The 13,936-nt window shown below is 36.9% G+C and overlaps 1 protein-coding gene across 2 annotated transcripts in view; it reads left to right on the plus strand.

The window, feature by feature from the left end:
* The first annotated feature begins 1,417 nt into the window (after positions 1–1,417).
* Positions 1,418–13,936, plus strand: part of il17ra1a (interleukin 17 receptor A1a) — a 25,691-nt gene continuing 13,172 nt past the window's right edge. The window contains exons 1-5 of one of the 2 annotated variants that reach the window (XM_061913231.1): positions 1,418–1,648; positions 9,136–9,160; positions 9,256–9,402; positions 10,634–10,755; positions 12,324–12,450. In XM_061913231.1, the coding sequence (XP_061769215.1) occupies positions 1,562–1,648; positions 9,136–9,160; positions 9,256–9,402; positions 10,634–10,755; positions 12,324–12,450 (508 nt within the window). In that variant the 5' untranslated portion in view covers positions 1,418–1,561. Of the gene's footprint in view, positions 1,649–9,135; positions 9,161–9,236; positions 9,403–10,633; positions 10,756–12,323; positions 12,451–13,936 lie in introns of both variants that reach the window. The other variant, XM_061913232.1, reaches the window with a different exon arrangement.

Genomic DNA, 13,936 nt, shown 5'->3' on the forward strand with positions numbered 1-13,936 from the left:
TGACTAGTATGGTGATAGTATACATTATAGAATACTATATGTTATGAATATATCAACTTTTTTCTTTTAGCAGCCAAATTCCCACTTTTACCTCAGACACCCAGATGTGTTTATTTGATGAATGATGACATTATTGCTAAAAGTCTGACCCATTTTTATACATACTCAGATTTGAATGAAAATATGAAATACAACATTTACCTCCATCAAGCTCATCAACGTTTTCCTTATTGATTTCCACCTAATAGCTCGGTTGGTAAAGTGGCCGTGCTAGCAACTTGAGGGTTGCAGGTTCGATTCCCGCTTCCGCCCATCCTAGTCACTGCCGTTGTGTCCTTGGGCAAGGCACTTTACCCACCTGCTCCCAGTGCCACCCACACTGGTTTAAATGTAACTTAGATATTGGGTTTTCACTATGTAAATCACTTTGAGTCACTAGAGAAAAGTGCTATATAAATATAACTCACTAATACATCTCCTGATTTTACATATACTGGAAAAATATCAAATGAGGCAATAATAATTTTCAGTGATGTTTATGTGTGGGACTGAGGGGATAGTAAGTCCAATATTACACAGTGGGTTATTTTTTTTACCCTTTTTAATGTAAACATGTGCAGCCAATTATTTTACATTACTATGGAGAGATTAATTGATTGATCTGTGAATAATTAATCTTTTGGTCTCGTCTAAAAAAATGCAAAAAAAAAAAAAGCCCCCAATTTGAGGTGTTTATTAAATTATTTTGGCTGATCAAAAGATAGATATGTAACCAAAGAAGTGGCTTTATGGTCAGTGGATCATTTGGTCATTAAATTATAACTGTATGGATGGATGGATGGATAATAATAATACAAAAAAATAACTCCAAACATTTTAATTTCATTTTGAAATACAAAAAATACAGTTGGAAAAACAAAGCCATCTTCTTTTTATGTGTCTAAAAGCAATGACTAGATCCACAAAACAGTTTTATTTTAATTTTATATTTCATATAACAAACATTTACATCATCAGTGTGCGATAAGATATCTACAACATCTCTATTGCAAAACATAAACATAGCTTTGTGATATCAGTGACAAAGCAAATGAATGTAATGCTTTACAGCATATCTAATTAATACATGTTCTTATTATTTTCAGATGTACAATGGAATTTGTGTCACATGAAGTAACGTTCAAGTGCCATCCGCTGGAGATTATATCAACAATGTAACATTTTTTTTTTACAACACAATGCAACTCCCCAGTTGGGGATGCCTGGCTATAGAAATTTAAAAACAATCCAATACGACAGTGTCCACCAAAAGTGATCGTTGTCATCCTCACAAAAGCGACTACCGTATTGTAAATGGGAGCACACAGGTGTGCGTCATGTTCTCGGTGGTGATTGTGTAAAATCCCACGTGACGTGAAGGCAACATGGTTACCTTCCCAAAGAAGCAGGAAGTGGTTTATTAATCTCAGCTGCCTTTCACTTTATACACGCAGTCGAGAAAGTGCCCCTCATGGCCAAACGCAGACACGCACCGCACTGAGAGGAACAATAATATTACAAAATGAGGCTGTATGGACTTTTTCTGCTGTTGTCTCTGTCGTCCGCGGTGAACATTTTGACATCCCCGCCGTTAAACTGCACCCAACAGGTAAATCCACACACACACACAGAAACAGGTTTAGTTTAAACTTTGTTGCCTGCAGTCGAGTGTATTCATAATTTTAATGTATTAGGTTATGTTTGTAACCTCTCAAGTAAGTTGAATAGCTTTTCTCATTTCCAAATTGTGAACGTGCGCGTTTATAAAGGGTTTGTAGGTAATGTGGGATAGTGCAGTACTTGGCTTTAACCAGCAGGAGCGCTGTCGAGCCAGTATCTGCCAAGGAAAGGCCAATTGGTCCAATCTCGATATTGTTTTAATTTTCTGTGCGTATTTTAAAAATTTTTTGGGTTGGGTTGTTTACGTGGTTACAATATTTGTATTCTATCCATGTATTTTTGATTTAATATTGTAATTTATTTCAATTGTTAGTTTTTTCCTATATTACCTCTTGTGTTATTTATTTTACCCCATATTTGTTCCCACTACCGCACCATAAGTTGGAGTCTTTAATCCCGTTATATGCAAATCTAATGACAATAAAGTCCATTCTATTCTATTCTATTCTAATGTTACAACTCACTTTGATTGATTGATTGAAACGTTTAGTAGTAGATTGCACAGTACAGCAGATGTGGGTAGTAACGCGCTACATTTACTCCGTTACATTTACTTGAGTAACTTTTGGGATAAAATGTACTTCTACGAGTAGTTTTTATGAAACATACTTTTACTTTTGCTTGAGTATATTTATAGAGAAGAAACGCTACTTTTACTCCGCTCCATTTATCTACATTCAGCTCGCTACTTTTTTTTTATCGATCTGTTAATGTTTGTTTTGGTTTGTCACAGACCTTCAAAGTAGAATACGCATGCCTGTGTTTCACCAATCACATGCAGTCACTGGTTTGGTTTAGTTTATTAATGATCCCCATTAGTCTACACCGCAGTGGAGACTATTCTTCCTGGGGTCCAGGCAAAAAACATCACACAACCACAGAACAAAAGATTAAAATGCAGTAGAACATGATCCAATAATAAATTGTCATAATACAAAAATAACAACAACAAAGAACCAAAAAATACTAATAAATTTTGTTACATAAAAATGTTCATACCAAAGATAAAAATAGCAATATAAAAATAGATATAGTGTATACATTTTTGCAAAAATAAAACAAAGAACCAATGGCCTAAAATATACACATTAGTGTACCAAAGACAAACAATAAGTGACGAAAAAGTGACATTGGACAGATCAAACAGAGCCAGGCGGTCACATGACCCGACTTAAACAAGTTGAAAAACTTATTGGGGTTTTACTATTTAGTGGTCAATTGTACGGAATATGTACTGTACTGTGCAATCTACTAATCCATCCATCCATCCATCCATCCATCCATCATCTTCCGCTTATCCGAGGTCGGGTCGCGGGGGCAGCAGCCTAAGCAGGGAAGCCCAGACTTCCCTATCTCCAGCCACTTCGTCTAGCTCTTCCCGGGGGATCCCGAGGCGTTCCCAGGCCAGCCGGGAGACATAGTCTTTCCAACGTGTCCTGGGTCTTCCCCGTGGCCTCCTACCAGCTGGACGTGCCCTAAACACATCCCTAGGGAGGCGTTCGGGTGGCATCCTGACCAGATGCCCGAACCACCTCATCTGGCTCCTCTCGATGTGGAGGAGCAGCGGCTTTACGTTGAGCTCCTCCCGGATGGCAGAGCTTCTCACCCTATCTCTAAGGGAGAGCCCCGCCACCCGGCGGAGGAAACTCATTTCGGCCGCTTGTACCCGTGATCTTATCCTTTCGGTCATGACCCAAAGCTCATGACCATAGGTGAGGATGGGAACGTAGATCGACCGGTAAATTGAGAGCTTTGCCTTCCGGCTCAGCTCCTTCTTCACCACAACGGATCGATACAACGTCCGCATTACTGAAGACGCCGCACCGATCCGCCTGTCGATCTCACGATCCACTCTTCCCCCACTCGTGAACAAGACTCCTAGGTACTTGAACTCCTCCACTTGGGGCAGGGTCTCCTCCCCAACCCGGAGATGGCACTCCACCCTTTTCCGGGCGAGAACCATGGACTCGGACTTGGAGGTGCTGATTCTCATTCCAGTCGCTTCACACTCGGCTGCGAACCGATCCAGTGAGAGCTGAAGATCCCGGCCAGATGAAGCCATCAGGACTACATCATCTGCAAAAAGCAGAGACCTAATCCCGTGGCCACCAAACCGGAACCCCTCAACGCCTTGACTGCGCCTAGAAATTCTGTCCATAAAAGTTATGAACAGAATCGGTGACAAAGGACAGCCTTGGCGGAGTCCAACCTTCACTGGAAACGTGTCCGACTTACTGCCAGCAATGCGGACCAAGCTCTGGCACTGATCATACAGGGAGCGGACTGCCACAATAAGACATTCCGATACCCCATACTCTCTGAGCACTCCCCACAGGACTTCCCGAGGGACACGGTCGAATGCCTTCTCCAAGTCCACAAAGCACATGTAGACTGGTTGGGCAAACTCCCATGCACCCTCAAGAACCCTGCCGAGAGTATAGAGCTGGTCCACAGTTCCACGACCAGGACGAAAACCACACTGTTCCTCCTGAATCCGAGGTTCGACTATCCGGCGAAGCCTCCTCTCCAGTACACCTGAATAAACCAATCTACTAATAAAAGTCTCAATCAATCAATCAAAAGTGTAAAGGAAAAAAGACACTTTTTATTTCAACCGTACTTCCCGTCAAAAACCTAAAGACTGATCGCACAGTTCCTGTCTTCACAATAAAAGTGCTGCTCCATCGCACCTGCGCTAACAAAATAAGAGTTTCCGAAAGCCAGCGCAAACAAGCTGGCAAGCTACGGAGTTTGCCGTCAATGTATTTCTTGTAAAGTGTAGAAAAACGAATATGGAAGCTGGACAAATAAGATGCCAAAAACCAACGACTTTCATGTGGTATTAGACAGAAAGGAGGAACTTTTTTTCTCCTCCATTCGAAAAGGTGGACGTTATCAGCACTATACTGTCTGATTCCAATCAATGCAGGTAATCACAATCAGGTAATACACCAACTTATACTCTTGTCTTCATGAAAGATGGGAATCTATGTGTTAAACATGCATGTATATTCATTAAAACACCTTTAACATGTGAACAAAAACGACTAAATAAATATAAATTATGTACTGTGTATATAATGTATGTATGTATATGTGTATGTATATATATATATATATATGTATATATATATATATATATATATATATATATATATATATATGATATGATATGATATGTGTGTATATGTATATGATATGATATATGTTATATATATGATATGATATATGTATGTATGAGGTAGATAACCTCGACTTGGTCATTTATTAAGTAATTGATAAACGTTGAAAAACTTATTGGGGTGTTACCATTTAGTGGTCAATTGTACGGAATATGTACTGTACTGTGCAATCTACTAATACAAGTTTCAATCAATCAATCAATCAATCAATGCCTACTGAGCCTATGGTGCTGTTAATTTATTGTGGCTCAATGTGCCTGATTTTAATGTACTCTTATTTAATATATATCATTGTTTTAGTTGGTTAAGAGATATTCCTGGCTCTGAATTTGCTCATTGCTATTTTTATGTTTTTGTGCATTATTTGTTCCCGTAATCATTAAACAATCAAGTTACTCATCAGTTACTCAGTACTTGAGTAGTTTTTTCACAACATACTTTTTACTTTTACTCAAGTAAATATTTGGGTGACTACTCCTTACTTTTACTTGAGTAATACATCTCTAAAGTAACAGTACTCTTACTTGAGTACAATTTATGGCTACTCTACCCACCTCTGCAGTACAGTACATATTCCGTAAAATTGACCACTAAATGGTAACCAAATAAGTTTTTCAACTTGTTTGAGTCGGGGTCCACGTTAATCAACTCATGGTATAAATATATACTATCAGCATAATACAGTCATCACAAAAGTTAATCAACAGATTATATACATTGAATTATTTACATGATTTACAATCCGGGGCGTGAGATGTGGAGGGGGTTGATATAAGTTAGTGGACATAGGAGGGCTTTGGGTACAAACAAACCTATTCAAGGGGTTTGAACTTTGAATGCAATTCAATCATAGTTTTTATACTTATATATATTCCCCCTCCCCACCAAAAACAAGACTAAAAGGGACTACTTGTAATATTTTAACTCAGTGTTCCCCAACCTTTTTTGCACCATGGACCGGTTTAATGTAGGCATTATTTTTCAGGAACCAGCTTTTCACTTGTACCAGATAAATACAGCAAAAATAAATGCATGAAAAATACAATTCATTATAACACTGAATTAGTTGGAGCCCTGGACTTGTTTCTTTGCGATGAGATGCAGATTGAAATGCATTCATTTATAGATTATTTAATGTTTCTCTGCAGTCCGGTAGCAAATGCGTCACGGACCAGTGGTTTGGGACCACTGGTTTAACTGACAATACTTGTATAATAATTATGCAATTTCCTCATTGTGGGATGAATAAAAGTATAAGCTAAGTCTATCCTAAATTGTATTTAATTGTTTTATGTCTGTAATGTTCTGTCTGTAATGTTGAATTGTCGATTGTGTGCGTGGGGGTGTGCGTGTGTGTGCGCGTGTGTGCGTGTGTGTGCGTGTGCGACTGCGAGTGCATGTGTGTGTGTGTGTGTGTGTGTGTGTGTTTGTGTGTGTGTGTCAACCCAATAGCACCACATAGACATTGAAACACAAGTGTTTGTATTTCTATCCCTATAGGACAAAAAACCTGACATTGCACTCACGCCGTGGGTTCTGTTTTGTTCAAATTTCGGTCCAAATCATTAAAAAATGGCCTCCCATTACGCCCTATGCAATTTCCCCATTGTGGGATGAATAAAAGTATAAGCTAAGTCTATCCTAAATTGTTTTTAATTGTTCTATAATGTCTGTAATGTTGTTCTGTCTGTAATGTTGAAATATCGATTGTGTGTGTGTGTGTGTGTGTGTGTGTGTGTGTGTGTGTGTGTGTGTGTGTGTGTGTGTGTGTGTGTGTGTGTGTGTGTCAACCCAATAGCACCACATTGACATTGAAACACAAGTGTGTTTGTATTTCTAACCCTATGGGACAAAAAACCTGACATTGCACTCACGCCGTGGGTTCTGTTTTGTTCAAATTTCGGTCCAAATCATTAAAAAATGGCCTCCCATTACGCCCTATGCAATTTCCCCATTGTGGGATGAATAAAAGTATAAGCTAAGTCTATCCTAAATTGTTTTTAATTGTTCTATAATGTCTGTAATGTTGTTCTGTCTGTAATGTTGAAATATCGATTGTGTGTGTGTGTGTGTGTGTGTGTGTGTGTGTGTGTGTGTGTGTGTGTCAACCCAATAGCACCACATTGACATTGAAACACAAGTGTGTTTGTATTTCTAACCCTATGGGACAAAAAACCTGACATTGCACTCACGCCGTGGGTTCTGTTTTGTTCAAATTTGGTCCAAATCATTAAAAAATGGCCTCCCATTACGCCCTATGCATTTTATCCGTTTTTTTTTTTAATGGTCCCCTAGAGCAGTGGTTCTCAAATAGGGGTACGCATACCCCTGGGGGTACTTGAAGGTATGCAAAGGTGTATGTGAGATTTTCAAAAAATATTCTAAAAGTAGCACCAATTTAAAATTCCTTTATGAATATATTTATTGAATAATACTTCAACAAAATATGTATGTAAGTTAATAATCTGTGAAAAGAAATGCAACATTGCATTATTCAGTGTTGACAGCTAGATTTTTTGTGGACATGTTCCATAAATATTGATGTTAAACATTTCTTTTTTGTAAAGAAATGTTTAGAATTAAGTTCATGAATCCAGATGGATCTCTATTGCAATCCCCAAAGAGGGTGATGATTACTTCTATGTGTAGAAATTTTTATTTATAATTAAATCACTTCTTTATTTTTCAACACATTTTTAGTTATCTTTCTATCTTTTTTTCTAAATAGTTAAAAAAAAGACCACTACAAATGAGCAACATTTTGCACTGTTATATAATTTAATAAATCAGAAACGGATGACATAGTGCTGTACTTTACTTCTTTATGTCTTTTTTTCAACCAAAAATGCTTTGCTCTGATTAGGGGGTACTTGGAAAAAACAAATGTTGACAGGGGGTACATCACTGAAAAAAGGTTGAGAACCACTGCCCTAGAGGTCAATTTTCATGATTTACGTGTGTGAAGTGTATATGACAAGTGGTCAAACATAGATACTGCAGTGTGTATGTTGGTCCCCACAAGGTAATGCCTGACACATGTATGTGTGTGTGAGATCCCAGTGGACCTTGCTGGTATACCAGTCAGTAAGGACCCCACCTGTATTTTTTTTAGGCGTGCGTGTGTGTGTGTGTGTGTGTGTGTGTGTGTGTGTGTGTGTGTGTGTGTGTGTGTGTCCTTTGCCTGAAGGATTTCTAGACATTTTTTTTTTTTATTAGTAGTACAGTATGATCAACAAATGAGTAGCAAAGTCATTAGTAAACCGTATTGCAATTCTGGGCATGTATGTATTTGTAGTTTGTTTACATGTAAAGTTTTTGCACTGATAAGTTTGATTTGATTTGAGCATCGAAAGGTTCTTACTCATCCAGTAGGAACAGGATTAAGGCAATATAGGTCGAGCATCCCTCCTCATCTTTGAGCTCAAGCTAGTGAGTGAAAGCCGGGCCAATGTTGAACCTTGACTCTCTTTTTATCTGGGTAACCTCAATTTCTTCTTCTTGTGTACTCAGACAAAACTTTTTTGTTTTTTTATTATTGTTTTACAGCTTCGGCTATGATAACAGTAACGCATCGAATACTGTCTTTTTAATGAATAGGTAAAGGGGAGAGTGACTTATTTCATAAAGTAGTCTGCACATTCATAGTTTTTTTGTGTTGCAAGGTTCCTACCACCCTCCTCAAAGGTGCTTAGTGCCAGTGAAAGTGATACAGCCCCCCCAGGCCATGTCATTCAACTAGTTGTGAGTTAATGTATCATCCCAAAAGTTATGAAAATATTTTTTGAAATTTGAAAAGTTACTTACTGCTTATTTAACAGTAATATATGAGGGACAACTGTAAATCGTTTGTTTCATAGTATTCTGAAAAAACTTCCTTGTTAATGCCTCTACTTTTTTTCTACTATTTAAATTTTCCTGAAGGAATCAATAAAGTACTATCTATCTATCTAGTGATAAAAAGCAGGATAAATATGTTCTTTGTTTTTGTCTTCATTATTTTTTACTTTATATGTATACAATATTTTTCATCAACTGCATACAGAATGTCTTCTAAGGTGTGTTTATACTGTCAGTGATCTTATTTCAAGCTTAACAAGTTTGCTGTCTAAACTGGGTGAGGAAAGAGGAAGGAGTTAGGTTGACCAGTTTGAGGAAGTCAGTGCTAAAACCAAAATATTCATTTGTTCCTGTAAAATCATAAAAGATGAAATCTAACTTGCTTTTTTTATGACAGGGTTTGAGATGCACAGTCAGTTCAAGTGAGTGGTTACCATTCATAAAATAAAATAAAAACATGCATTTAATGGAAAGTCAGTATTACATATATCATTTGAGGTTGTGTGTGGGACTGCAGGTAACTGCCTAGATAAAGGATGGCTGAAAGTGAAAGACTACACTCCCAGCAGTCCAGAGGGGCTGAATGTGACTGTAACAACCAAGGAAGATGAGGCAGGACAGCTGCAGCCTGTACTCGCTGTTAACTGGAACATGAAGGATGATGGTGAGTCAGTCAGTTTGCTTATCTACCATTATATTAGTGAGGCAGCGTTTATTTGCTCAAATTTTATAATAAATATAAGACTAAGATTAACTTAATTGATCCCCAAAGGGGAAATGTTAATCATTTGGGTTATAAACTCAGGTGTTATTGTCATCAATGATTATCCATGCCTAATTATTAATTTCTAATCATTTATTTTATGCTGTGTTGTAGAGGTGGGAATCTTTGGGCACCTCTCAATTTGATTATGATTCAGGAGCTTCAATTCGATTTTTAATCGATTATTGATGCTTCTTTAATATATGTATTTTGATTCAGTTTTGCATTTGTTTTCGTTTCACTAAATACGCGCTTATCACCTGTATTTTAAAAAAACAAAACAGTGCATTTGTAATAAGAAACTGTTATTAATTAATAAATAATAATTAATAAATGTGTACAAAACTGGAACATGAGAGCTGTAAAATAAAGGAGGTGGCTCGCTGCAGACAGCAACATTTTAGAACTATCTGCATTATTTTATTTACAATAAATACTTCGATTATTGATTGTTGACGTCTACTAATCCATTTTGTAATCGTCCATGTCCGAATTACGATGCATTTAAAAATAGATTATTTCTCCCACCTTTACTGTGTTGACAATAACTGGACTCCACATAACTAGATCCCATTGCATAGTGCTGTTATTCTTCAAGGTTCTAATGTTTAGACTTGCTATATTAGCTTTCAATGCCTTTTAGTTTATTCAACACAAACAGGAAGAAATGAGCTCTAACATTAAATGGTCACTGAATGAAGCTCTTGACAGGATTACATCTTGCTGCTATGCAGTTTGTGCCAAAAATAACATATCATATCATAATGTCCGTGTCCGTTCATAGCGAGTGAGAAGGACTGAAACACAGTGTAGTGGAGGCTTTGTGATTAATTAACTGTGATGTTTTTAATCACGGTTAAAAGTTAGAGTTAAAGTACCACTGATAGTCACACAAACAAACACACACGCAGGGTGTGCTGAAATTACCCTCTGTGTTTGACTCTTCCCCTTGTTCCATCCCCTGGAAGTGAATAGTAAAACCAGTCGCGATCATACAGTACTTACTATAACAGGCTTGGTTTATTTTTTAACCTCTGATTTAATCATTACTGAAAGAGCAAACATATTCCTTTTGACTTTAAAATCCAATGTTGGATAAGAAGGAAGTCCTAAATCTGGTCTCCATCTACAGGCAGTATCCGCTACCTGAATGCCACTGAATTTCATCTTGTTGTCTTAGCCACCAATGAGCACATATGTGTCCGATATTCCTTTAAAGACAAACTCCCAATGAGAAATTCATTCGGCAACAAGGTAGGTTTTAAAATCATCTTATTCTTTATGATCCTATGTTTTGTATTTGTCCTGTCCTCTTCATGCATCTTGCATAAACTCACAGGTAGATAAATTCCATCCCCAACTACCACGCAGACAGCGATATATCACGTTGACTGTCTATAATTAGGCAATTGGCAGCAGGGTCAAACTGACAAAGACAAATGATACAATTAACAAAGTGTCCGAATACCTGTTACAATATACATTATGTAAGGGAAGCATTATGTGCCTTTTTAACCTAAAATACAGTGCATTTAACAATAGAGCTAATTCCCAATTATAACATAAGTTGATATCTGGAAGCATAATGTTGCTGGATACAATATATCTCTTGCACATTTCTTTACTGAAAGTTAGTCAGACCACATTGTGTTCATTAAATACCAACAATACTTTGAAAGTCTCGAAAACCAGAATGATGTTCGATAAAAAGGGTGTAAGCTCTTGTCACTAGCCGACCTGTAACAGAAGACCTGTTTGGTCCACGCACGCACAAAGACTCACCTCAACCTGATTTACTGCAATTATGTATGTTCATTGTTATGGTTTTCTTTTTTTTGGTAATATTTATTTTAATAACAATGTGATATAAAATATCACATACAAAACAAAACTACTGTTATTTAGAGTATGATATTTATTTAGAAACTGTACAGAGCTGTATAAAAACCAGAACAATGTGCTCAGCAGCCCTGAATGGAAAAGAAATCCATCTTTTTTTCACTACTTTATTCACATCAAATAAATCAATTCACAGTTCTAATAATTAAACATTTTACATTTTGTTAGGCCGCAGATAAAGAAGTTAAATGCCTCAATTTAAAAAAATCAATGTTTAAAAAATAAATTATACAATGGGAGTCTGTGTGTCAGTGGTTGTAATTGTAGAATTCAGATTTTTTAAAATCTACCCCATGTTTATTTTTATTTTTGTTTACTACTATGTTCCATCCATACATGTTCTACCACTTGTCTCTTTCAGGGTCGCCGGGGGTGCCGTAGCCTACTGCGCTATATATTATTTTTATTGAATCAATAATAATGATGAACCATTTATAAAACATTCAAGTATCACAGCACGTGATTTAGCAGACCCTGTGTCGTAAAATATTTTTAGAAAGAAAGTGACGTAGTTTTCGTGCATGCATGGCCCGATCCAGTTTTCCGGTACCAGTCTGTTGGTGACAGTTCTGCCCTTGCTCTGAAATGAAGAACTAATCAGTCACCTACTGATGATGTCATTAGCTAGAGAGACACTATGCGACTTAAATAAAAATACACCAGCATGGGTTACCAAGTGATAACTAAACATACTGACTAAAAAATTAACCCTGGTAAGGCAGAACCATATTTTCTACCACATCCAGGTGTTCAGAGGGGTTTAGCAATTGTGGTTACAGCTTTAGTGATTTTTAAAAAGAAGTTGCAGGCCGAAATGGTTTCTTTTTAGCAAGTTGCAATGATGCAGACAGGTTCAACAGTACCAGTTTCAACTGTGCGTTCTTGTTTGTCGATTAAGTTCTACATAATGTGTTTTGTGTCAGTGGTCGTTTTCAGCAAACATGCTAGTGTTGGACCCAGGACACATGTATCGAGTTTCTGTCTTCAACATCCCCAAACCAGAAATGTTCCACAGCAACTATGACATCAGCACTCAAGTCCTTGTCCCTGGTGAGTGCAAACCATCTGCAATGTATTGGATTTTTTATTTTCTAGTTTTCTTCCTTCTTCTGTCTGGTTCCCTCATTAGGGTTTGGACGTGTATCTTGGACAAGTACCAAGCTTTAATTGGTGTTTATTCCTTTTACCAAACATCTGAACAGTGGAAGCCATTTAAGTCGACGCTAGGTCGACTTAAATATTAGATATTCGAAGTCAATTAACAGAATGAAAAATGAAAATTAAGTCTGTAATTTTTGTAGCTTGGCTGTCCAAGTACCCCAATAATGACCAATATTTAAAAACAGTAGCATATTAGGCCTAACTAGCCATCAACTTTCAAATTCCTCTTGATATATTTTTAGACATGTGCTGCCCACTAATATATTATTGATTTTTGATTAAATCCTAGTATTTTTAATGGTCTAATTGACTGAATGGATATAATTGTATCTTTGATTAATTCTTAACATTTTAGCTATCTAATATATTGTTTGTTTGATCTTATAAACCACCACTTTGGTGCCTTGTGTGTGTGTGTGGGTGTGGGTGTGGGTGTGGGTGTGGGTGTGTGCATGCTGAAAGTCCTTCCTCATGACATAATGTCCATTCACCATTGGGCCTTTCCTCCCTCATATCTAGTAACTACAAATATGTAAATAATTATGGCCAGAACTAACTTTGAAGTTGATATAAAATATTAAAGAAGCAGACCTTATTCAAATGCAACTTACAAGAGATGTGTTGTGTGATGTTGCATGGAAAAATTGTGCCCTCAATGTGGAATCGCAAGTACAGAATGCTGGACTCTAGGAAGAGGTTCCACAGCCTCCGTAACAGCTTATTCCCTCATGCCGTAAGACTCTTAAACGAATCATAATTAAATTATCCCCTCAATTCCCCCCAAAATGGATTAACTCGCTGGAATAAAAAAGACAATATAACATACATCCATAAACATGGACGCATGTGAAAAACTGCAATGTATTTTTCTGTACAGTAATGTATTTATTTATATCTGCACCTCATTGCTTTTTTTTTTTTTCATCCTGCACTACCAAGAGCTAATGCAACGAAATTTCGTTGTTATTTGTACTGTAAAGTTCAAATTTGAATGACAATAAAAAGGAAGTCTGAGTGTAAGTCTAAGTCTATGCGACTGAACTATTGGTTTATGACAAGAGAAGCATACCTACCAAATAAAAAAAATTTTAACTCTAAATATTTTTTCATCACACTTTGTTATGATTCATCTTTTCAGATAAGCATGTACTAAAAACTCTACAATAAGTTTTTGTTAAAATCAAAAAGACATTTTGTTCCTGAAATGATTATTAAACGTGTTTGTTGTATTTGCGCAATCATCAACTGGTCTAAAACTTTTAACTTGAAAGAAAAGTGTTATAGTATTCACACCACGAGTGAGACTTTGTTTACTGCGGAATGCAGTTGTTGATAAGCAAAATAAAGAAAGAACTTCGGAAGGAATATAATTTGT

This window comes from Nerophis ophidion, linkage group LG10, assembly GCF_033978795.1.
Source record: "Nerophis ophidion isolate RoL-2023_Sa linkage group LG10, RoL_Noph_v1.0, whole genome shotgun sequence".
Classification (NCBI taxonomy): domain Eukaryota; kingdom Metazoa; phylum Chordata; class Actinopteri; order Syngnathiformes; family Syngnathidae; genus Nerophis; species Nerophis ophidion.